The 26,627-nt window shown below is 40.8% G+C and overlaps 1 protein-coding gene across 1 annotated transcript; it reads right to left on the reverse strand.

Moving 5' to 3' along the window:
• Positions 1-251: 251 nt before the first annotated feature.
• Positions 252-5,089, reverse strand: LOC149798249 (uncharacterized). The gene is made up of 2 exons (XM_089960561.1): positions 5,041-5,089; positions 252-2,286 (listed from the first exon to the last, which is right to left on the reverse strand). Exon 2 carries the CDS (start codon positions 2,238-2,240, stop codon positions 438-440), a length of 1,803 nt encoding a protein of 600 aa, XP_089816687.1. The 5' UTR covers positions 2,241-2,286; positions 5,041-5,089; the 3' UTR covers positions 252-437.
• Positions 5,090-26,627: the final 21,538 nt, after the last annotated feature.

Genomic DNA, 26,627 nt, shown 5'->3' on the forward strand with positions numbered 1-26,627 from the left:
GGACGACGATAAATCTTTTTTTTATTAAAAGTTTAAACTAGTTTGGAACTGTCTATAAACTTCTCAGATCATATTTATGTCTCGCTTAAATGAGTTACTAACTTTAACCAGTTTGCTATTCTTTTACAAATTAAATCGCATTTCCAAGTCTTTAAAAATCTGCGTTGCACAATATAAAATTAAAACGAGTTTGAATTCTTTCAAATACATTACAGACTGATTACTTATGATTTATAAGAAACTTTATTCGAGATTTGAAGTAAATATCCGATTTAAAACAAGTTCCAAAAGTGTCAAACGATATACAAATTCGTTAAAAGAGTTGAAAACTGTTCAGTCGAGTTTTCAAGATTTGTATACAGAGACATGTCATCCTCTCTGTCTTGGTCTTCTAAGGCTTATGATCATGTATCAGTAAAAGTCGTAATCCAGTATTTCTACTTGTTCCTCTTGATGTCTATGTATATATCCGGACCGAGATTGAGGTGTTTGGACATACATTTTCTATAAAAGACGAAACTGTGTCCAATAATAGATCCAAACGTTTCCATTATATGCATTGGTTGGCCACCATTAACGCTAATATGATCCACGTCACAATTACCATCGGCTACGTACATTGAGCTGAATGTTGCAAAAGGGTAAAGACTACTTTGTCCCAACACGATATCATACACAGTAACCCGTGTCTCTGTCAAGCTGTTTTCAAGCTGTAATTTGGCAGATCCGCCGTCATTGTACTTCACATCCATAATTAAAGATTGAAGATCAACGTAAACATTACTGATAGCAGCATAAGGGCGCACGACAGTAGGGTTTGATTGCCCGATGATGACAGAAGAACCAAACGGTATCCAGTCCACGCCATGTGGTGGTAAAGGAAGAAGACGGGTATATCCATCCTGATACATTACAAAGACTTGTGAATATTCAAAATTCCATGGATTATGTCTGTATATTCTAAAGTACGAAACATTATTGTATGACTCTTGGTTAGAAAGTGTAAGTCGCATTGTGTCTGGAGTCAACCACCAAAACTCCGCTAATATAGCTTCAACAATAACATCATCATCCTTATATGTGGCGACGATCATGTCTGGTAATAATTTCCTCCTCTCGAGAGATAAACTGTCTATTGAAAGTGAAAAAGAAGAGTTGGAATTGATATAGATATAAATGAAGTTAAGGTCGGTCTCAATCCATGTAAAGTCAGGAATCAGCCAGGAGGCTTCAGACTGCGATGGAGTCAGAATCTGTTGTTCTTTGGGTGATATGTCCCCCTTTCCCTTATATTGCATTTGAACTATGGTATCTTCTGTTATTCCGCTAAATTGTATTCTCAGTATTGACCCAAGATCTGCATCAATCATCCCTTTTGATTTTCCTTCCAAGTTAAACTGCAGAGTCAATATAGTGTATAACTTTGACGATGTATCAAGTCTATCGGTGAAATAGAGAGTAGCTCTTTCCGAATTTATGGATCCGGGCATTGCATTAAAGAGCTTGATATCTTTAAAGATCCAAATAAACTGAGATAGATGATAGCAGTCCTTTGTATTTTCAGATCTCCAGTTGGAAAATGACCTATACTGCGGCAAAGCAGCCGTTATTTCATATTTTTCAACAAGGTGGTCAAATATGGGAATATGCACGTTGCTAACTTCTGCACATGTAGTATTATAAGATTTCTGTACGGCATATGAAAGGTCGTCAGAACCTACTGTGCGTTGTACGTTAAAGGGTACATCCGGAACACAAGTCAGCTCGCACATTGCAATTTCCTGCGTCATAAAGTTATCGTCAACATCTATTTCAACGTAGTCTATGGCCATACCATCGGAAATGGCGTTGAACCGTACGTGAAGAGTATGCAATCCTATATCGAGGTAAGGTCTTCCTGGAAGCGGTCCGGTGGACATGAAAGTGTGCCAGTCAGAATTAATCGATGCGTTAGTTTCGAAGATGCCAACAGATTCTTTGTCGATTTGGATATTTACTATTTCGATTTCGTTTCCGTTGGAATATCTGACGTCTGACACCTGCACTGTGCTGGCAGTGCGCAGGCAGAAGTGTAGTGAGATATGTTTACCATCTATGAGCATTGCGGCCATTCCATCCGTAGCGTTGACTAGACCCCAAAAGTCATAAACGCCATTGAAAACCGTCTCAAAATGAAACACTCTGCCGTTTGTCATGAGAACTAAATGAAGCATACTCATAAGTATTTGGTAAATATACATACTGGAAGATAGTTTGTTCTTTTCTTGGTCTTATGGAGATGTAAATCTGAAAGTAAAATCCAGTATTGTAGACATTACACTAGAATATCTACAAATAATATTAGGATTCATCTATATTTTTGTTTGAAGACAAACAATACATTTGGATTAAAGAGTAATCATTCTTCTGATCTAGGTTACCTTCACAGAAGTCATAAACATGTATAAACCATTTCAAATTCGTGTTCATTAGAGCTTAAGAATGATTTGTATTCTTTAATTTTTCTCTTTTTCACACTTATTAATGTTGTATGACAACAACGTTACCCAATGCGAGAATGGCAGAGGTGGTCCAGGCCAGTGTAAACAACTAGAACAAATTTGCGGGGGTGGGGGGTGGAGAGGGGCCTAATGGTCCGAGGGTCCTCCGCCGTGACAATTTGTAATTCATAGAGACCTGCTGCAGAACTTTTCCTAGGGTCTACAAATCCTGTCTGCGGACATGAATGTCTCTCTCACATTATAGACAAGTTAATACATGAGCCAATAGATCAATCATTCTTTTTGTATATATTTTGCTTTTCATTTCTATTTCAGATATTTTTGGAACAAAACATATAAACAGTACATAGCATGTCGCTTTAATATGAAAAAAATAACAAGCCGCTATTTTTTTTTTACCTATCATCCTGAGCGTTGGACATGTTCTGCTAACTTTTCACCCTATTAATTTTGTGTTGCGAAACTGATAGGAAAGCTATTTTGTCTAGTAGTAACTCACGAGCTGTGTGGTAGGCAATTATTAAATGGTTAACAGAAACTGAAATTAGATTCAAAACTTCTTCAATACACGTGTTTGACAGTGGACCAATGCCAAACCACAACAGTTTTCAAAAGATTTGTGTATGATAGTATCTCAATTCTTTGCTGATAATGTATTTAGTTTCAGACTGTTGTCGGTCGGTAAAAGCTGTGCTATTTATGAACCGGAAACGTTAAAATATAAGTGGTAATAAGGTCTATATGCTACCAGATAATTAGTTATAACCGACTCTAACTTATTAATTTGTTTTTCGATTTCCCAATTAGTAATGATCCACGTATTGACATTACAGAAGTCTTCAAAAGCATGATGCACGAGAAAATGTAAGTCCGGCATAATACATAAGGTTTTTAGTTTCTTTATTTGATTCATTTCTTTCTATAGAAAAAGAGAAAAGATATTATTTTCTGAAAATTCAGTCTTTTTGGGGCTGTGCTGGGCTGGGGCATTATTCAGGCTTTTATCTTGTATGTAAACAAAGATTTGACAAACTTCAGTTTGTACGTCATTTCCGTTGTTCTTTTGTCGTGAAGTTTTATTTGGTCTTTGTCATTTCACTGAAACTGAAACAACTTTGACTTTGGACCAAATAACAACAACAACTACTACTACTACTACTATGTTACACAAGGAAAATAGTTTATAATGATAATAATGTTTGTAGTTGCCGATCTTAATGCGTTCGGGTTAATATTATTTTGAATTCGTTATCATCATCATCATCATCATCATCATCATTATTTTGAGTCCATTAGTATCACCCTCTCATTAAACTTCATGCAGATACTCTTACGTATTTATAGATAAGCATAATGGACACAACAGTAAGCATCACAATGATACATACATTTCTTATTGAGGTCCTTAATTGTTTTTGTTTAAAATTGTTTAAAAGTAACAATGCTGAAAGTTCTGCAGTCTATTTTCTAACTGTTTGAAACTAAAGTAGGGGTTACTAGAAACACCGAAATAACCGGTAAATTAGTACTGCGTTTGTTTTGATAAAACAATGGTTGATTGGAGCGTGGACACATGGTAGTGTGCGCATGAGCAAGGAATTTAGCTGATAAAAAAAATGTGCTACGTAAATAGCACAACTTAGAGAGTTGCAACGTTGACATTCTTATTTATTTTACAGTAAGCCCGAATATGTCATGGTCTTTGCTGTTATGGTAAAAACGGAACGGGTACCTTGACCTAGATATTCCAACTCGGTGTTGAGGGTTTGGTTAATGTTCTGAAAACTTGACCATAGTTTTTTTTTTGCAAATCAAGGTCAGATCGTGTTAGCAGCAACCAGGTTTTTAGTATTATCGGCGAGACGGGTGCAGAGGTGGTAGTGTCCTTAGCCATTGTCCTGATGGTAAGGACAACAATTAGTAAAACGTATCACCTATTGCGAGACACAATGTATACAATATACGGCATGTAAGTTATAAAAATACAAGGAAGCTTAGATCTTTTGTAATTTGAGAAAAGGATTTTCGTTTGAATTATTTTGAAATGGAAATCTGGAAATTCGATATAATTCTTTAATCTCTAGCTTCCTTTGAACATTTCAGTAACATAATAACATTCGTTTGAGGAAATCCTCATTTGATATAAAATGATACATCCCACAAACATATTATATATCGTGTCATCCTGATTATGTTTCGTTATTCACTGTTCTCGAGAAAAAAGGCGTGCTATATGGTATCATTAAATTTTAATCTTTTTGAATATTCCCCCGTACTTAAGCTTACTTACGCTACTGATTATTATCATTCATTTTGTATCATTGCTTTATTATTATTATTATTATTATAAATGGCATTAAGATTGACGACATTGAAAAAATTTAAAATTATGAACTAATTTCATTCTTGAATGAATGAATGCATGAATGAATGAATGAATGAATGAATGCAATGGTACTTGTTGAAGCGATATATAACAAAATCAGAAAGATAGCTTCCTCGTACTACAATTATTTATAAGTATGTATATCTCACTCACCAAAACCACGTTCCAGAAGCCCAAGGTAAAATTTAAAATCACATCAAAGTGAATCACAATTGAATCACAGGCAGAATGAGATGAAAACTAAAATCTAAGTGCCTTTTATATGAATCGTGCATCGAGCTGCGTGTACTTATGTTAAAATTAAATCTAGAAATTGTTTGGTAGTTGGCAGGGTTATACACGATTGAATAACTATGTACAAGAATTAGTGGTTAGAGAATATTTCAGCAGCTTATCGGATTTGGATTTAGAGCTTCTAGCTCTTGTATTTGGGGATTACAATTATTCAATATTAGACTGCCACGACTAATACAATTGTATACACTACATAATATTATCGAAAAGCATTGTGATTAGAGACTCGAAATAGTATTATAGTCATAAGCTGAGTATTTATGTTCTGTAATTTCCAGAAGCGATGTAAAGAAGATATGTAAATGAAATTAAGAAAATGGCATGAAAAATGTGTTTTAAGCATTTTGTTGCTCAATTCTTGTTTAATACATTTGCTAGTCCAGACAAAATATCAACCTGTGATTGATCATGTTTCAGACAGTAGAGATATGTTTCGAAGTATTTAAACAATGTATAAAAGGACTAGTGGGAATGCCAAAAAATAATGGGGAAAATCATAATCACAGATTAATTAACTTATATAGTCTGTAATCAACATTTTGAAATTATACTTCTGATGCAGCTATGTTAATTGAACAAAGGTGACCGTTTCGTCTCTACTACTTTAAGAATTAAACTCGTGTTGACTCGTGCTAACCTGATTACATTAGCTTTTCGCTACCGCATAGCGTATATTTTGTGGGTATGCGTGTGATTTGGATTTTTAATGTAACTTTTAAAAATGTTCAGTTATATCGCAAGGATGACGGCAATGTTGCACTTTATAATGATGTCTAGCACTGTGGCATCATGTCCCATACAGTCACATTGTCCTGAAACCAGGCCGACCAGACCTAACACTAACCTGTGAATGCTGAGCGCTCTGTGAGGCAGTTGTTGGCACCATTTTGGTATAACTCGGCCGGGGTTCGAACCAGCAAACTCATGCATCCTAGGCGGACGCTCCATAGGCCACCGGAGCGGACCAATATATTTTGATTAACAGTAGATATTGTCCAATATTATAATTTTAAACGTTTGTATCTTTGTGCTGCTGCCAACAATGTATTTATCAGAACCCGTCTTTGCCTTTTCTTTCGTCTTATTCCTTCTCAAGATAACTACCATAATAAAATATTTCACTAATATACACATTGTAGTATATAACTTGTCCCTGCCATCTTTTCATGCTTTTGCTTTTCTTACTCCTTTTTTCATCACTTACCATTATTAAATCGTCTTGAGTACATTCCTGGTCATTATAAAACACGAAAAAGGAATGAACTTTATAAGAAAGTTTAAAGTTAAGTAGAGTTATATATCTCTTGAAACAATACATTATTGAATATATAACGTAAACAACATTTGTCAGAAATAGATATTTAATAAAGAAAGATCAATACATGGAAAACAATTCAAATTCTTATACGTTAGTACTGAATGGGGGCGAGTGGGGACAATGTGACTTCCATGTTAAAAAGTGCCGCTGCCCTTGGGGTACAAAGGGAATTTTAACATGGGTGCGCCTGTCTAGGGACAAAGGGAATTGAACATAGGGGATTGAACAGGGGTGACGTTACGGTACTGGACTTTGGGGAAACAATGGTAACAATGTTCCAAGTGGCTGAACTCAGTCGGGAGGATCAGTGTTACAAGGGGGCAGACTTGAATAGGCGCTACTCTAGGGACAAATAGAGACATAGACATAAATAAAGGGTTAGAGACAAGGTTTGATATATATATATATATATATATATATATATATATATATATATATATATATATATATATATATATATATATATATATATATATATATACTGAAAAGGTTCTTTCTTTTTGTCTGTGTTAACACGATTTAGTTAACAAAGAGCGCATCGCACGGGTCTTCTTCTCTTACTCAAACTGCTTCTGGCATCAGGACCGTATATTACGACTCGCTTCAGACAGCCTTGCCTCTCCACATAGATTCTTCGTTTCGAAAGAGCCGTATCTGTGACCTGGGTTATAACCCATGATGATTTGACATACATGGGATAGTCCGGGTGGAACAGCATCAACTATAGGAGGGTAGACAAGTATACGTTAGACCACATCTTACGACGACAATATGTGAATGGAATAGGGTGAACCGTGGTTATTTATAGTGGAAGAGCGGATAGAAACGGATTGACTTCCTTTACCAATCCTAACACGGTGTTACAAAGTTCAGTCACAGTGCAGAGTCTGTCTTCCAATCCGAAGAAATATACCTGTGACGTCATATTACCTATACAGGTGCACTAGCGTCTGTGCGCAGTGAATCGATGTGGCATTGTTAGAACATGTAGGAAACTACGAAGATGATGGATTGGGGTGCACCGGCTGTGGATAGGAGGAGTGATGGCATAGCAGTGGCTACTAAAACAACCACAGTCGTACTTCCAGAAGAGAATGGTTTTAAATGGCATTTAGCAGAATTTCTCTCTTTACAAGTATTTGTTCCGGTACCAGTACCTTCGCCACCTTGTCCTTCCCTACCGTACGTCGAAGATTTTAAACAGAGACAGAAAGAAGAATTGGAGAAATTTTCTCAACAGCAGAAAGAACCAGAACAATCCTTTCTCATTCGATAGCAACAACGAAGAAGAAGAAGCGGCAAGAAGAAAACTACAGGAAGAAGAAGCAGAGAAGAAACAATGCCTAGTAGAGAAGGATGACAGTGAAAGTCAAACGGTGAAGGTACTCTTAGACATTTTGTCAGAGTTAATGAGTCTGAAAGCATTGTATTAGACTTCTTTAATACGATCCAAGAGAAAAGACCTTCCCTTTCCAAACACTCCAATCTCGTTCAGACTGCCACTACGTCTGATATACCAAATCATCGACAATAGCAGGTGCAGAAGTGGGCATATGGATAAAGCAGTTAAAGCTTATTACTTCCCGTTCCTGAGCTTGTTTTTAAAAAAACGAAAGGAATCCAAAACACCCAACTGCCCTTTACAGGGCCACCCATCTTTCTCGAAAAGAGACTACTCAGTATCTGCGAAAATCAAATCCTTTTTTCTCATGATGGAAGTGTGTGAGTGCGTGAGTGTAGGATCTTATTATAAAAATCAAAAACATGAGACACGTGTTTCTGTCAGATATATTCTCTGGTAACAATTGCAATCCAATGTCAAAACACATCAACTTAAAAAAAGTTCATAGACTTCTTTTTCTTTTGCCCTCTCTCTTTGTGTATTAATTTCTTCACTCTCACAGTTGTTTCTTCTTCTTCCTGACTTTCTTTTCGTCTTCCTTTCTTCTCTTTCTGAACGTGTCTATGTTCTTCCTTTTCGGAGGTTACCTCTTCTTTCTGTTCTCAACCCATGTCTTCCTTCTGCTCTTGCTGTTTCTTAAGGCAGTGTGAAGACCAATGTCCTTTCTTTTGACAAGGCTTACAGCTATCTTGACCTTTGTCTCATTTGACGCTTGCATTGCTTTGACTGTGCGGCCATTCTGAAGACCAATGCCTTTCTTCTGACAGATATAGCTGGTATCATGACTTTTGTGTCGAAAGAAGGGGGAGTAGTCCGTCGGTTTCTCTGAAGAAAACTTGCGTATGAGACCTTACAAAGCTCTGTGTTGGCTCTTCTGGTCGGATTGAGAGTGAAATGTTTTGTTTGAGGGAAGGCACTGATCATTTATATAGGGAAGACACTGATGATACATTAATATAAAGGGGACAATGGCGTTTAAAAGGAGTCATTTGCAACCAAGATGAAACGATCGCATCATTTCGTGAAGAAAGGAGAAGAAAGTAAGAGGCAGAAACGTGACCTAACGCCTAGCACAGTAGCCGAAGTATTGGCTCAAATCCAAGTCAGCGATTTTGAAGATGACATGAGAGAGCCAGAATCCAGACCCAGAGAGTCTACGTCAAGCCAAAATCCACATCCAGTAACGCCTGAAAAGTACTCCCACATTCGAGAGACGGATAAACGATCCTCTAGAAAATTTAGAACCACAGCTACGCGTACACAGTGAAGTTTAAAGAGTCCAAGTCCGGCGTTCTGTTGGAGAAAGCAGAGAGGTTCATAACCTATGTGTGGGATTCTTTGTTAACCACACTGAAACGACAATGTCGGGCCAACCAAGATGATCACTTGATACTTTAAATTTATCACCTCAGCCTGAAGCACCCCGTTTGGATCGAGTTTAGCAGACCATCAGAACTAACATCTTCCAAAATCATCGTCAAGATTTAAGCCGTTCAGCAGTCCAATGACAAGTTTCTTATCACCGATGGAAAAGTGACACTGTATGTGACCCATGTTTCCCTTCCCAATGGGACCGGACAACTCAGAAAAGTGTTATTGTTGAACGAACTTCGCAACACCAAACAAAATCTCGTTCAAGTTAACAACCCTCAAGATTAGATTTGTTTAGCCCGTGCCACGGCATAATGGAAAAGAGTCTGGGACAATATTCGAAAATCGAACAGAGCCAAACAACAAAGAAAAGCAGAACGCCTGTTACATCAAGCTGGGATATTTAAAGACGCACCCTGTAGCATTCCTGAAATGCAAAATAGCAAACAAGTACACCATCAAGAAGTGTGCGGACCTCAGTTGTTTCGAGACAAAAATTAAGAATTTCAAAGGCGGAAAATACATTCACGAGTATCATCACGAAGAACATTTCGATGCCATTACTAGTATCACCGTATTCATGGGATACAGTTCATATTGTGAGAAATGTGATGATGGGTATACCAATCCAGAGCAACACAAGCATTGCCAATCGAAATGTGAGGCATGATTGTCCTGTAAACCCTGTCTTGACGAGGGACAAAAACAAGTGCATTGCCTTGCTTTTCAGCGCTCTTTTGTCAGCCCTACCTGTTACATACAACATATCAAAACGCAAGGTTCATAGCGGACAAGTGCTTGCCAACTAATGAGATTGTGCCCTACTTGCGGACAAGTCATACGAAGCAATAATGCTTAGGCGGACCTTTGTCCAGGAAAGAAACGACGTCGCATGTGTCACCAAATCGTGGATTTGGAATACGAATGCTACATTCTAGAACACCAACCTCACATGAAGAAAAGAAGATGATGACCACAGGCATAAAGGAAGTCTCGTCTTTTTTTGTTTACTTTAATGCATGCATGAGACCTGCATTAAAATTCAAATTTATGCATGGCTCATCGAGACTGCTAGAAGTGCATCCAAGAATCAATCGTTTGTTATTTCCATCACTGTGAAAACAAATCATGCAGGAGGAGAAAAAATATTTCGTGGACCAAACATGCTGACTGATTTCGCCCAATGGCTGTTTGATCCATCGACGAAACGCACATCGAACGTTACGGAGATTGCCATCGCTATGTCACGGTGATGGTTCAGAATTTATCGGGATAGGATGGACAATTTCTTCTGAAATAATAAACGGAACAAAGCACCAAACGTCATAAAGTGGCTTTGAACGGAGCCAAGCTCATTTCCGTGCAAATAGGATAAATGCATTTTAAAGATTCAAAGAGTTACTTGGCCATGCCTTTGAGCCTAAAACATTTGGAATGACAGAAATGGCCAACGTTATTTTCCGCACCTGTTCAATACCGAAGCCAATCAATACGCCATTTTACCCTATTTGCCTGATGCTCATTACTACGACCCCGGCAACATGCGCACCGAACAACGAGAAGATTTCTACGCTTGCTACGAAACTAACGCCTCGGACCCCTTCGAATTTCAGGAAGAAATGTTAAGGTATTGTCGTTTAGACGCTGACATTTTACGACGTTGCTATGGAAAATTTCGAGAATTGTTAATGGAGCTCGGTGGGATCGACTCATTGAAAAAGCCTACCCATCGCCAAAGCGTGTTCCTTAGTGCACCGCAAACGATTCATGCCCGACACTACCCTGGCTGTATCCGCTCAATTATGCCAAAGGTCATTACTCGGTCAAAACTCTATGCTGGCTACATTATTTGTGCAACTAGGAAGACAAATGGATCCAACAGGCTCGAAACCGAGAAGACGAAAATATCATCGGAACGTATTCGGTTGATGGCTGAGACTTAGAAAACCCCCTGATCGTGTACGAGTTGAACGGTTACTTATTTTACGGATGTCCTATCTGCTACCTCAACGGTACACTAAAAAGTTTTTACCACGTACTATGGAAGACGTGTACGATGCCACTTGTCAGCTACACTTAACGTTAGAACAGCTAGGATGCCAAGTGGTGGAAATGTGGGAACACCGCTTGAAAACCGATTCCGAGTTTAATCGGATCGTGGAAAGTTACAAGTTGGTGGACCCTCTAAACTCCCGAGACAGTCTGTATGGAGGACGTACGAATGCCTCCTGGTCGCTGTATCACTCTCACGAGGAGAAAAGAGAAGAACCTGGACGTATGCAGCTGTATCTTTAATTGTGAAAATGTTGTCACATTTCCGCAGGGCACCCGAAATTGCAGACAGAAAACATCGACGTGGATAACATTAGACAATACGAAGGATTGATTAAATGGAAAGTCTTTTTTCCCACGGACTTGTACCATCCTGTTTTAGCTCACCATTGGCAAGCAAAACCCATGTTTCCCTTGTGCTGTACTTCCAAGGGAAGTCCCCTAAATATCTGGGAGAACCTACCCCCAAAGAATTAATCAGAGCCGGATTTATCTACTTGGGCGAAGGTGATAAAGTCAAGTGCTTCATTTGCTGTGTTTCACTTCACCAGTGGGAGCAGAAACATTCAGCTTACCTAGAACATGTTATATGGTCTCCGCACTGTCACTGCCTACCTTTAGTAAGACGCCATCAGTAATCTCGTGATCGATACTTTACAAGAGAATATTCATGGTTTGCCTGTATAGTTGAGAGAACGCATTTACCGAGAGCTGGTCAAAATACAAGTGAGACGTAAAGAACAATTGCATCCGTTACATCACCGGTGTTTGAACCACTGGTACCTGAATGCTATACAAGGACTGATTCAATTGAAAGTGTTCCATTGGACAGACATTGATCAACGACCCCCTGGTTTAAAAAAGGATTGGTTTGCTATTGATGATTCTATGTACTACATTGTAAACTTGCTGCATCGAATTCTAGAGGAAGAGTTAACGTATTACCAACATCTTTTACACAATGTCAACTTAGTGAAAGAGGAAACTTCTGAACGAATTGTAATGTGTAAATTAGTGATTAAACGATTTAGATTCGACAATGAATTAAAACCATGTCTGTGCAAACGGTACATTTCTTGTGTCAGAAAGAGGATTTAGTATGACCTATTCATGGATACTTTACAAGAGAACATTCGTGCTTTGCCTGTGGAGTTGAGAGAACGCATTTACCGAAAGCTGGTCAAAATACAAGTCAAACGTAAAGAACAATTGCATCCGTTACGTCACCAGATGTTTAACCACTGGTACCTGAATAGTATAAGAGGACTGATTAATTGTTTCAGTGGTCAGACCTTGTTCAACACTTTGAGTTAGTGAATGAACGAAATGTTCATAATTTTGGTTACTTCGAGATTCACCTAGAGCAACGCATTGAGGAAGACGAGTTAAAGGATTACAAAGGTCTATTACGTGGAATCTGCTTAGAGGAAGAGGAAACTTCTAAACGAAGTTTGAACTGTAGGTTACAGTATGCAAGATTTAGATTCTGAACTGGAGAACGAAGATCTCTAGTTAGAAAGTACGTGTATTGCTTCCGAAATAAAGAGACTATAAAAACAGGAATCCATGCCACGACTTATGTCACAAGTGATTGAACAGATTCCGTGGAAGGAACTCAATGACCATATTCAAACAGTGGATCATTACCATCAATTATTTCAAGAACTATATCCATTCAATTTGGGACGACGCACATTGTGTGTCTTAGTGACTTGTTTTCTGGGATTTCGTTTACCAGCCGATTCCTTGTGGACTCTTTACGAACAGTACTTACCACACAAATAATGGCCTTAAATGGTCACGAAAGACTCCTTTTGCTCAAAGCCTTGCGTTTTCATCTGGATACGTCTCGACCTATACAGGAAAATAAAATACGTTAACTTTTAGCTACCAAAGACGTGTATGACGATGTGTGTGAAGCTTGTGACTTACACCCCCATTGGACAGATGTACGTGACTGGAAAAATTTGGGCTTTGAGGCTTGGACCCAAAAAGTGGCCCAGTATGCTCAAGAGTTGTGATCCTTCCTTTCAACGTCCAAAGAAAAAAGTCACTTTTCAACCTGTGTTGGTGACCGTACCAGAAGAAGAAGAAGAAAAACCCGTCACCGAGAACAATCACTCCATTCAGGACAGGACTGTCATGGACATTCCTGAGAGACCCTTTCTGGAGGACACTTGTGTGACCTTACCCCCTGTTGATCTGGTCAGAACATTACCCAAAACGTGTTGTACAGACACTTGTTTGTATTCCACGTTGATCGTTTTGATGTGTTTTTTATTGCTGTACATAACAATTTGGCTTTTATGTATTTTTGTATTTCGTATTCATATTTAAAAACCTCAATAAACGTGTCCTGAAAAAGTATATAAACTCTTGTCTTCTCTGTTTTCGTGTCACAAGTGACATTTCTAACACTATGGCTACCTCTGCTGTCTCTGCTCCCTCTTCCTCCACTGTCAAAGTCATCGACGAACACTTAGATCGTGCCAGTTGGGAAGCTTTGTATCTTCGCCATCCTTTTAACATGCTCATTGCTGGACCTAGCGGTTCTGGCAAAACCGAATTCGTCAAACGTTTGATCGAACATAAACATCATTTGATCGATCGGCCACCTCAACGGATCGTGTGGTGTTACAAAGAGTGGCAATCGGCGTACAGCCTCTTGCGAGAAAGTCAAGGCGATTCCATCGTGTTTGTGGAAGGCATTCCTAAAGAAGACGACGGCATCGTCTCTGACTCCCGTCAAACCCATTTGGTCATTTTCGACGACATGTTAGGAGAAGACGAAGAAGAAATTAAACTGTGGTTCACGCGCAAAGGGCATCACCGTAATGCCAGTGTCGTTTACATCACTCAAAATTTGATTCAACAAAGTAATGCCCATCGTACCATCAGTCTCAATGCGCATTACGTGGTCTTGTTTAAAAGCCCTCGAGATAAATCGCCAGTGCAAGTCTTAGCCAAACAGTTAGGAACGCCTTGGCTGACTCAGGCGTACGACGATGCCACTCAAACTCCACACGCTTATTTACTCGTCGATTTGAAACCTACGACCCCCGATGATTTGCGATTTCGTACCCAATTGTTTCACCACTGGGGCCAAGACGGAGGGCCTGTCCTGTACACGTCTCCGTCCTCGGCTTAATTTCACTCCAACAAAAATCTATAAAAACCTCAGACACTTTTCGTCTGTCTCACACATATTATAAACATTACATCTCTTGACTCGAATCTTCCCGTCAAATTGATTCGTGCCTTGTATGGCATCAGTCGAGAAAAAAATCCACAAATACGTGCTCGTGTCTTAGAAGCTAGTCTCAAAAGAAGTCTTACGATGGTTCACGGTGACAGCACGTCAATTACTGCAAGGGATCATTCAGATTCCTCATCAAACCAAACGCTTTTTTGATCGAAACAAAGTCGCTTTGACCCAACTGGCCGATCCCTGCATCGGCACTCAAAGCAAAAAACAAATCATTTTGAAACCTGGAGGGAGCGATACTCTAGGAGGGGTCATCATTCGCTCTCTCTCTTAAGATGGGATCCTAATGCTCCCAAACTTCTACCCAAGAAAAAAGTCAAACGAAGCTCCAAGAAGAAGAAAAAGAGCCACGGTGTCAAGACCAGGTCCCCAAGGAGACCCGTGTATCCAAGAACTTCTCCAGTGGCGGGACCCTTCTCTTACCAGTCACCACCCCGGAAAAAGAAAAGTCCCCAGAAAAAGAAGCAGAGAAAAAGTCCCCAGAAAAAGAAAAGCCCACAGAAAACTAGTCGCAAGAGAGGCACTTCGGCCAGGACGCAACCTTACACTCGCAAACCACGACCTGCCACGGCAGTGACCGCGTCTCCGGTAGCCTCAGGTTCATTCACTTCTCCGTTGATGACACCAAGAACTGAAAAGTACTTGGAGACGTTGATCACACCAAGATCTTCTCCGTTGATGACCCCAAGAACTTTCCCAGTGGCAGGACCCTCCAATTTAGTGGCTGTGGCCGCTGCTCACAAAGTACCTTCTCCCAAAATCAAAGTCCAAGAGAGATCGGGCACGTTACAAAGTTGGATTTGTCCAAGCAAGAACTGGCTCGATTTAGTCCGTTACGTACCCCTGCACGACGTGTCATGCCTGTCCTCAAGTTGATACGCCGTAAAGACAATCAGTGGCGACTCGTTTAAGTATAAAAAAGGCCTGCGACAAAGTAGGGGTATCAGTGAACTTCCAAAAGATGTCACCTCAAAGAAGTGCACACCGTCACTATTGTCAAAAAAGAAAGAGAAAAAGGCAGACTCGTCATGCGACAAAGCGCTTAGCCAAGCATCGACGTTACCCTAAGAAAAGATACAGTCGTTCAAAGAAAAGAGGCGTCAACAAAGGGGAAGATTCCTTGGCGATTTTGGAAAAAACATTGTCACCTTTATGACAAAGCGATAGTCCCAAAAAAAGATAAAAGGGCGTGTGTTAAGTCATCGACGTTAGTGTATGTTTGGTGAATGTTCCGGAACCCACAAGCAAAGATGTCACCCTATAGAAAACATTCCTCTTCTAAACCCCAAGGAAAGAAAAGGAAAGGACTGCCTCCACGTTTAGTCAAACATGGGGACATGTTATCTGTCCTGTCCAAAGCCTCTCCACCCCTGCGAAAAAACTCATTCAGTCGGCCTCCAAAGAGGTCATCGATACCGTGTGCGAATGTTGTTTGGACCTCTTGAAAGGCACGATCCCTTTGTCCAAACACCAGAAACAATACTTAGGCAAACATCGTCACGTTCTTCGCCAAATGGTTCAAAAGAAAATCCCCATTCGTCAAAAGAAGAAGATGTTGGTCCAACGTGGAGGAATTTTACCCCTCTTTCTAGGCCCATTACTGAAAGGAGTCTTGGGAACCGTGTTGGAAGGACTGGTGGGACAAGATAAAAAGGACCTCTGGAGTCTCAAGATCTCAGAATCGACCCCTGACATCCCATGGAAGCACAAAAACTAGCTTTAGTGCCTTACAAACGATGGATGGAATACCATCGTTGGCAAGAACAACGCACCCCGCATTTACCTTCCAATCCCAATTTGAGCGAGATGTCCCAGTTACAACACGAATTGCAGTCCTTAATGGATCGCCAAGATTTGTCCGAAACAGAAAAATCGCAAAAGTACGGTCAACTCTTGCAACGACTGCAACTCTTTCACCAGAAAGCCTCAGACGAAACAGCTCTACCCCCTCTGAAATATTTTAAAACCTTGATGAAAAGTCCATCCCCCACACCACCACAACCACCACCACCACTACTACCATCCCCAGGGGTCACCAGAGATGCTACCCCACGAAGACCTGAGGAAGAAGAGATATGAGAAGTGTTTCAAACACCGTCAGCAGCTCCCATTTCAAGTAATATTGCAGCATGCTTGTTGACGCCGTCCCCCACACCCCATCGAGAAGAAATGAAAGTTTGGGCTTAAACGATGATGTCCACTCATCCTTCGACAGAAGTGAAAAAGAAAGAAGGGAAACCAGAAGTGAAACAAGAAAAGAAGACCAAAGCCATTCCATTGCCACCCCCACCACTACCTTCGACTCCTACTCCCGTAGCTCATCGGACACGTAAATCCGTTTCCAAACCACCCTTTCGTCCCACCCAAAGTAGCATCCTCGAAGAGTGGGTGCCTTATTAACAAACCAAAAAAATGGAGTTCAAAAATTGTATCGTGCTGCCAAAACTCGACTAAAATGTCTCCGTTTACCTAAAGTGCAACGATGGTTACAAGAACAAGCTACTTACACTTTACACAAACCCATTCGACGCAAGTTTTCCTGAAGTCGCACCCGAGTGGAAGGCATCGATCATCAATGGCAAACCGATTTAGCCGATGTCTCTCATTTGGCCAGCTACAATCGCGGCTACAAATATTTGTTTTATGTCATCGACGTCTTTTCCACATTTGCCTGGGTTGTGCCCTTGACTTCCAAATCAAGCAGTGAGTTATTGCGAGCCCTGCAACGGGTGTTGAAAACAAAGCGGTCGTCACCCTCTTCGATGGCAAACGGACAAAGGCACCGAATTTCTGAACCAAGCTTTCCAAAAAGAATTAAAGAAACGTGACATTCATGTTTTTACCACCGATATTCCTGAAACCAAAGCCAGCATCGTGGAACGTTTTCAACGCACTTTGAAAGAACGCATATGGAAATATTTTACGCATCACCACACTCTGAAGTACATCGACATCGACACCTGGTGCAAGCGTACAACCAATCTTACCATCAAAGCATTGGACGTGCCTAGCAAGAGGTCACTCCCGAGAACGAAGTGTTGGTGTCTGATCGCCTGTTTGGTACGTCCCCGACGAGGGCTGTCCCCAAGAAAAGTGGAGTGTTGGCCGTAGGAGATTGGGTACGCATTGGCAAAACCAAACGCACTTTCGACAAAGGTTACTTACCTAACTTTACTATCGAATTGTTTCGTGTCACTGGACGAGTGCATGGCCGTCATCCTACCGTCTATAAATTGGAAGACATGAACGGAGAAGTGCCCGAGTTACAACGTGTCACCAAAAAAGAAGACGACGAGTACGACATCGAAAGCATTCTCGAACGCAGAACCCGTAAAGTGGGCAAACGACGTGTCAAAGAAGTCAAGTAAGTTGGAAAGGATATCAGCCCAGTTTTGTTTCTTGGATCGACGCTTCGCAGGTCATCGACTATAAAAAGAAGTGACCATCATGCCCTTTCACACAGACGCAGCTACTACTGCTACCACTCATTCACCCAGTTCTTCTCTGCAAGATTTACAAAAACAACCCTTGTGGGTGTGGTGTGGAGAACGTGTGCCCAAAAACGCAAATCGTCTTTTTCTACCAAATCTTTGTGGTGTATTGTGTCATCCGGGCAGCCATTGCCAATTTGAGTTTGCAACAAGGAGACAAACAATTGTGGACCATTTTATTGAGCAGTTGCATCGGTTACCTGCTTCTAAATCCCTCCCTGAAATTCTCTTCCAACGGGAACAACGGGAACCTTGTGTCCAGTGCCAGTGTCAGTCACCACTCCAACAACAACAACAACAACCCTATTTTGAGCGGAGACACGCCTCTGACTTCCAGTAACCCCTCGGACAGCCACAGAACTCTGAAAATATGAACAATAACAACCCATTTTACTTAACCTTACCAAGTGACAGTTCCATGGAGGTGTTTCCCAACACGTTGTGCTGTTACACGGCCAAATTACCTCAGGCCATCCAATTAGATCACGAAGCCCATTGGGAAGTGGCTTTAGTGGAAATCATTCACCCGACCCAAGTCCTCAATGTCCGTCCCAATCAAAACAAATTTGATGTGGAAGTTCATGACAAGCAACTGCAACAGTACTTGGATACCCATGGCAAATATGACAAGAAAGCCCCTAGCATAAAAAATCAAAAGTGGACCACTTATCACTTGTTCATTCCCCCAGGCTATTATTTTAGTGGACAACATTTGGTGAGCACCATTGCCTTCAGGTTTAATGTCGTGTTTCTTAAAGCTTTGGAAACTGTCATAAAAAATGTCACCCTGGAATACCATAAAGTAACTCGTCGCTTCCTAATGAAATTTCCAGAGGGGAGTAAAATCATGTCCATTTTATTTTGTCCTGAATTGTTTGCCATGTTGGGCTGGGACATGGACATGAGGAAGAAAGTAGAACAAGAAAAAGACGAATTAGCAGTCATTTCCGACAATGATTCTTTTGCCAGGTTTTTTCGTGGCCCGGTAGAACTGAACCAAGGACTGAATTTGATCTTTGTGTACTCCGATGTGGTGGAGTATAACGTGGTGGGACACACCTCCGTACCGTCACTGCGTGTCATTCCTTTCAAAGTGGATTCTGCCACGGCCGCTGACGAGGAAGGTGGAAACACTTATCACGTACACCGCGAATTTGTACATCCTCATTATTTGCCTGTCAGTAAGTCGTATTTGGACACGGTCAACATTGCTATAAAAGGAGATCTGGAACAAAATATTCCATTCACCAAAGGAAACGTCACAGTCAAACTCCATTTTCGAAAACGGTTCTCTCACGAATCGTAAGTCATGTATCCAGTGTACCGAGGGGTTGCTCGACAGCGAGGACATCGTTTAGGAGATATGCTAAAATCAGCCTTTCGTTCGGTGGCTCCGGTGTTGAAACCGATGGTGACACGCGGATTGCACGCCTTGAAAGATGCGGCACTGACGCAAGGCAAAGAATTTCTCCAAAATGTCATCATCGACAAACAAAACCCCAAAGAAGCCTTCATGAGGGCAGCCAAAAATGTCTTGCTGCAAACGGGTAAAGACATTTTAGGCCGACGAGAAACACCTATAAATGCCCTGCACGCTACCGAGTCAGGCATTCCTACTTCCTTGAAGCCACAGCAAGGACAAGGCAGAAAGAGACGACGAAGAAAACACCCTTTCACCAGACTTCACACGTCTAAATCTAGAAAGGCAAAGAAAAGAAGAACTGTTCGAGACTTAGACGTTTTCGATTATTAAAGTATTGAGAAACAGCAAAAATGATGCACCGAGAGCCTTGCGTCTGTTCCAAGTCGGAACTGGATTTGTTTGCCATGCCACCTACCATGATGACGATGCAAGAATCCCAATAGGTGGAATTTCATCCCGTCTCCTCTTTGATTGATTCAGCTCCCATCAAGTTTGAAATCAAAGGACAACCCGAAGATTACATCGATCTGAATAGCAGTTACCTGTACTTGAAAGTCAAAGTAACCGAAGCGGACGGTGACCCTCTCATTAATACGTCCAGAGTAGCTCCCGTGAACAATTTCATGCATTCCTTGTTCAGTGGAGTGGACGTGTATTTGAGTAACAAACTGGTCAGCAGCAGCATGGATACTTACCCTTACGAGCGTACCTGGAAAATCTCTTGACGTACGGAAAAGAAGCCAAAAACACTCATCTGGAAGCTTGCGTGGTATGGAAGCCTGACGCATTAGGTGCAAAGTTCGACAGCACTACAATTGATGGGGATGCTCAAAATTTATCGGGATTTATGGAACGAAGAAAGAAAATTGCACTATGTCGTAGTTTAGAACTGATGGATCATTTACATTTGGACATGTGGTTGCAAGAAAAGTATTTGCTGAACGGAGTGAATGTCCGCTTGAGACTGAATCGCAGCAGTGCCGCTTTCCATTTAATGCCTGCAGCTGGCTATTACAAAACTGTCATCCAAGAAGCCAGACTCTACGTACGACGTGTGGAAGTGTTACCTAAAGTGGGAAACGACATCAGTCAGACGTTGAGCAGAACGACCGCCAAGTATCCGATCCGACGCGTAGAAGTGAAAACCTTCACAATTTCCAGGGGACAGCGATCCATCATCGAAGATCATCTCTTTCAAGGACAACTACCCAAACGTTTGATCCTTGGTATCGTCGAGAATACAGCCTTCAACGGAGCTGTCGATAAAAATCCTTTTAACTTTCAACACTTTGGCGTGTCCAAGATGGAAGTCAGTCGCGATGGCAAGACCTTGTGTACCCGACCCTTTGAACCTGACTTTAGTCCCGAGAAAATTAATTACTTGAGATCGTACTTGTCCCTGTAGCAAGCCACCGGCCAGTTAGGAACCAACACCAGTCACGGCATTACGTACGAAGATTATGCAGGAGGCTATGCTTTGTGGGCTTTGATTTCACTCCAGACCAAGGCAGCGACGAGGGACATTTCCACCCTATAAAATCGGGTCAGATTCGTGTGGAAATTCAGTTTGCAAACCGGCTCCCTAATGAAACGGTGAACGTCATCCTGTATGCAGAATTTGACAATACGATAGAAATCAACAGTTTGAGAGAAGTCATTCTAGATTATCAGAAACCATGGAAGACTTTTATCCCTCTTTACCTAGTGGAGAAACTTTAGACATGAAATGTGAGGAGACTGTGGAAGAAGAAGAAGTTATCATGATGAAGTCAAGATGGCCAGAAAAAGAAGCCCATTTAGTCTCCTGTTATTCCAACCACTTGGTCGAAAAAATTACGGAATTGATCAAGAAAGATTGCTATGGATGTCAAAACGATCATCCCAGTCAAATTCAACACGATAAATGCCTGATGCTGAGTCGAGAAGAAAAAATGGACGAGTATCTGGACGAAGCTTGAAGTCTCATCTCTGACGAAGTCGTGTTGCATCAGTGGTATAAAGACTTGCGTGAACATTCTTGTCCACCATTAACCACTCAAGAGATCCATCGTATCGAAGCTCTCCTGAATCAGAGTGGGGAGACGAAACGAAGAAACGGTTATTTGTCAGACATTTTCAAGCAAAAAGTCAGGATCGAATTGATCACTTATTATTACCTGTGAAGAAGAAAAACATGGATACCTGGGAACTTTATTACCTTTTGAACCACAGCTCGTACACGGCTTCTTGGAATCCTGTCGTCTGTGCTAAAGATGAACTCCCTCATCGCAAACCTCAAGACCATCAAGCTTATGTGATCAACACGGACGACGGTCATCTCCCAGGAACCCACTGGGTAGCTGTCTACTTTTTTCAAGAAGGATGTGTGGAATATTTCGATTCGTATGGATTGCCTCCTTTGGAAGACGATATCATTGACTTTATGAGAAGAAATGCTCAGACTACCCGATTCAATAATGTGAAATTACAAGGCACAGATTGCTTGGTGTGTGGACAATATTGTGTGTATTTTCTGCATCATCGCAGCCTGGGCTATTCCTTAGAACATTTAGTGACTCATTTTGATCCTCATTCTTCTTCTAGAAACGATGTGGAAGTAGATCGATGGTTTTGTGACCATTATGCTTATATTTTGTCTCAAGCTAGGAAACGTAGTGTCCATCAATGGCCTAATGACTTCCAACAGTGGAAATCACAATTTCATTCACAACGTTGTCAGCCCTGTCCAAAATAATGTGTTAGTTGAAAAAAATGTTTGTAATTTGAAAAAAAATGTTTGATGTTATATTGTTTGATTATTGTTAAAATGTTATAGTTGTTTGTTAGTGTTAAGTGATTTTGAATAAAAGAATGTTGTTTTGAAGAAAAAATGCCCTTGTCTTTTGTTTTGCTATAGGAATCTTGATTCATGCTCTTTGACTTCTTACTATCCCTCTCATGACACTCATTGAACGTTCCGGCTCGAAAACCGTGTAGGGATGTTTTCCTTCACGTCCGCGCTTTGACTTTAAAACCGGGGGCAGTCTCCAGTCTTACCATCCCAGGCAGTGGACAGCGACAGAGCAGGACGTCAAACCAGCAGCGGTGAAGAAAGAGCGGGAAAAAGCAAGAAACACGTGCGTTAGGAGTGCAGAACAAAGAATGCACCCACAGCACTGGAAATAGTAGAGAAAAATACTCTACTGCTTAATTACTGCCCTTCACTAGAACAACCTTGCCGATTTGAGACGTGACACTGAAGAAATAATTGCAGTACTGGAAATTCACCTAGACCTGACAAGAGTAACGGACAAAGTTGTACGCAGTGCAGCCCTGTAATGGAGGGCAAGCTATGAAGAGCGAACCACCAGAACCAAGTCAGTGTTACCGTGAAGATTACATAAAGCTGGGGGCGAAAAGTATGGAGCGCTGGAGTCCAATGGAAGTCTATGGAGTGGTCCTTTAGTGTGGCTGCCCACAGGATACCATAAGGATTTGAGGCGATAAACCTACTTGACCGCATGGCTTTGCAATACCGGAATCCTGAAACCTGTCAACAATAGCAGTCTATGAAGAAGGAAGGAAGAACAAGAATGCTAACATTGCCTAAATGATACAAGGCTTTCATTTGGTAGAAAGCCGTATTTGATAATACTTTATTTAAACCAGATTCGACCTTATTGGGTACCGCCGAAAAAATTTTCTTACACTGATTATTTACTTATGCGTGATTCTAAATTTCACAAGTCACTTTGACTTAACTGATCGGTTTAATTTTTAGAAATTTAAAAGTACACTACGTACGCAAATTTTTTTAACTTGTTCGATCAAAATTTATTCAAAATTAATACAACTCAAAAAATTTGACTAATTGCAGAGGTGGCTTACACATTATTGGTATTTTTATTGTCCATTAGTATAACTGGACTCGATTTGAAATAAGTACGGACTGGCGTTTCGGGAAGTACACAACATCCATGACTGGCTTGCTGAGCACCTCGTCCTCCTTTACCACGCTAGGATTTCGTACAAAAGTGGCAAGATGTGGAACGAGTTCCACTTGCCACAAGCCCAGGTGTTCTAAATGTGACGTAATAGCTGGTCAATGGCTGCTGACGTTACATACTGCTTGGGTTGACACCTGGGGCAGCTAAAGCAACTGAATACATGAGTGTGGGTTTTCACTATTCCTACTCATGACTTAGGCCTTACATTTAGTATCGTTTGGGCACGCCAGTACTGTCTACGAACTAACGGCCCAATCAATTAGTACTCTGTGAGTACATAAATGCCTGAGGGGTGCGGCACCATTCCTCCCCTCAGGAGTAATTAATTATTGTACCGTGTGCAAATAAACCAGAGGTACATGTCTATTGCAGACGAACACCTCTATAATTCAATTAAACAAACAAACAAAGTCTAACCATCCATTGTCGACTCATCCTCCTACGAAGATGTGCTCCAGACTAGCTAAGCTAAACGAAGCCTACGTGAACTTGCATAGGGTCAGACACAGTCTGATACCGAAGCCAGAAGAGATAGAGAATGTGAGAATGTTAAAAGTCACTGAAGACCTGATAGAAGAGCTCTTCAGAGAAGAAATTAACAGGGATAAAGAAGAATGGACAGAGAAGTACAGACTTCAGAAACAGCAGAGAGAGAGCACAACAGCAACAGCAGCAGCAGCAACCTGAACCTGACAGAGGCTTTGTCGACTGTCGTATCGATACCAAAGAAGAAGCAGACCTTATCCTGGGAGAAAGCCTATCGTCAAAGGAGGCCGCAATCTTAGAACCTAAAAAAGATTGCCATATCAAACAAAAAAAAAAAAAACCCAGCCCATTTCATGGCTACCCCAACCTCTAGAAAAGAAATAACAATCGATTGCCTATAATAAGTTAAAAAATAGAAGTGAGTGTATAAGCACCTGAATTATTTATCTTGCTTAGAAAGTGTGTGTGTGTCATTGTAAGAGCTCACGTACGTTTGTGTGGATAGTAGATTATGATAATGTTTTTTGTTGTTTGAAGTGTGGGGATAGTAGATTTGGGTTTGATTTGACTGATTTAAGTATGTGGATAGTATATTATTTTTTAATGAAAATTTTTTTAGAATAGTGATGGGTAGTAAAAAAGTGAGTGAGTGTTTCTTTTAGGTCCTCGCGTTTTAGACCATAATGTAGGTAATATAAGTTTAGGGTTTTAGGGGGATGTTTTCCTTCACGTCCGCGCTTTTCGTATAAATAAGAAACTAATCGTCAGTCGGGCTACCCATCGTTGACCTGTTAACAGCAAGACAATGAATACAAGGATTGTAAAATTTCTAGAACTCCAGATGCACCTGGAATATGCCAGGCGTATAGTGAATGAGCTGGCTGCGGAGGCCATTGTTGAAGAAGGGAGAATAAAAGAGGAAGAGGAGCAAAAAAGGAAAAAAGAAGAGGAGGAAAAGAAAATAGGAGAGAGGATGTCGTACAATATTCCAGAGACAGAGGATTGGGGTGCTGAAGCCAATCATCCTCTCCCTGCGCTCCCAGTCAAAAGAGTCAACTGGAAAGATTGGAGTAGAAGATGTGTGTGTGGTGCCAGGCCTGGAAGGTGCCACCATTAACCAGGTGTAGTGGAGTTCTTAAAAAAAACAGCCCTTTTCAGGGCTACCCAGATCTTTAGAAAAGAAATAGTAATCGATTTGCCAATGTGTGTATGTAGAGAAGTGTGAATATAAACAATAACTCTTTTTTCCTAGTGTGAGTGTATGTGTTTGTGTTTGTAAGCGCTCACGTACGTTTGTGTGGATAGTAGATTATGATAATGTTTTTGCTGCTTGTCGTGTGTGTGTGTGTGTGTGTGGATATTAGATTATGGTTATGTTATTTGTCTAGTCATTAATGTGTGAATAGTAGATAATATGAGAAGAGAAAAGTAGGGGATGTTTTCCTTTACGTCCGCGCTTTAAGTGATGCTCTATGTAATATAAGTTTTGGGTCTTAAGGGGATGTTTTCCTTCACGTCCGCGCTTTTTGTATAAGAACCCACAACGTTCGTCGTTCGCACCATTCTACAAAGAATAAAAAGAAGATGGCTTCGAACCACCTAGACAAAATGAAAAAATTGCAAGACGTTTTGGACAATTTAGGAATGATGGAGCAGATGTTAGTAAGACTGGACGAGGATCGCTATTCCTATAGTCCACATAGAATAAAGATGGAGATCAACAATTTAAGAAAACTAAAGGAAATCATCAGTGATCTGTTGAAATAAATAAAGGAGGAGAAGGAGGATGAAGAGGAAAGGATAAGATGAGAGCATGGAACGAAAAAATTGAAAAGGAAGAAGAAAATGAGAAGAGGAAGAAAGAAGAGGAGGAGAACCAGAAAGAGGAGAAAAAGAAGAAAAAGGAGGAAGAAAAGAAAGAAAAGAATAGAAAAAGTGTAGGACAGAAAATAAGAAGCTGGTGGAGGAATAGAAGAAATTAGAAGAAGAAGAAAACCAAAGGCCCTTTTCAGGGCCACTCCTATATCTCGAAAAGACCTTGACTTTCATTGCCTACCCCTTTTGTGTGTGTGTGTGTGTTCTATCCCTCTCCCCTGTTCCATTTCCATAGACCCATAAGGTCGGGACCGTATTAAAATAGGGTTCCGACCCTGTTCCATTTCCCCTTGACGCTCAACAAGCCCACAATTTATTCCCATGTTCCATTTCCCCTTGACGCTCAACAGACCCACCCTGTTCAATATCCCTTGACGCTCAACAGGCCCAAGATTATTTTTTTCCCATGCTAAATTCCGTTGACGCTATACAGGCCCACGAGTTTTTGCCCATGTTAAATGTACATAGACGCTATACAGGCCCAGGATGGTTAATGTTAAATTTACATAGACGCTATACAGGCCCAGGGTGGTTTGTAATGCTAATTCCCATTGACGCTATATCGCCCCACTTCACTACTTCCATCCCATCCCGTTTCGAGCGCATATAAGCTTGAAACAACGCCATACAAATAAAGAATAATGTAATTTGTGCCGCTACTATACAGATTGCCATATATCAAAAATATATGCCTGCTATGTGGACGTGCCTGAATGGGGAGGTGGTTGCATACGGTTAATCACACATATAGAGGTGTACTTCCCAGTGCATGGGCCG

Source organism: Sinohyriopsis cumingii, chromosome 6, assembly GCF_028554795.1.
Source record: "Sinohyriopsis cumingii isolate HCF-2022 chromosome 6, ASM2855479v2, whole genome shotgun sequence".
NCBI lineage: Eukaryota > Metazoa > Mollusca > Bivalvia > Unionida > Unionidae > Sinohyriopsis > Sinohyriopsis cumingii.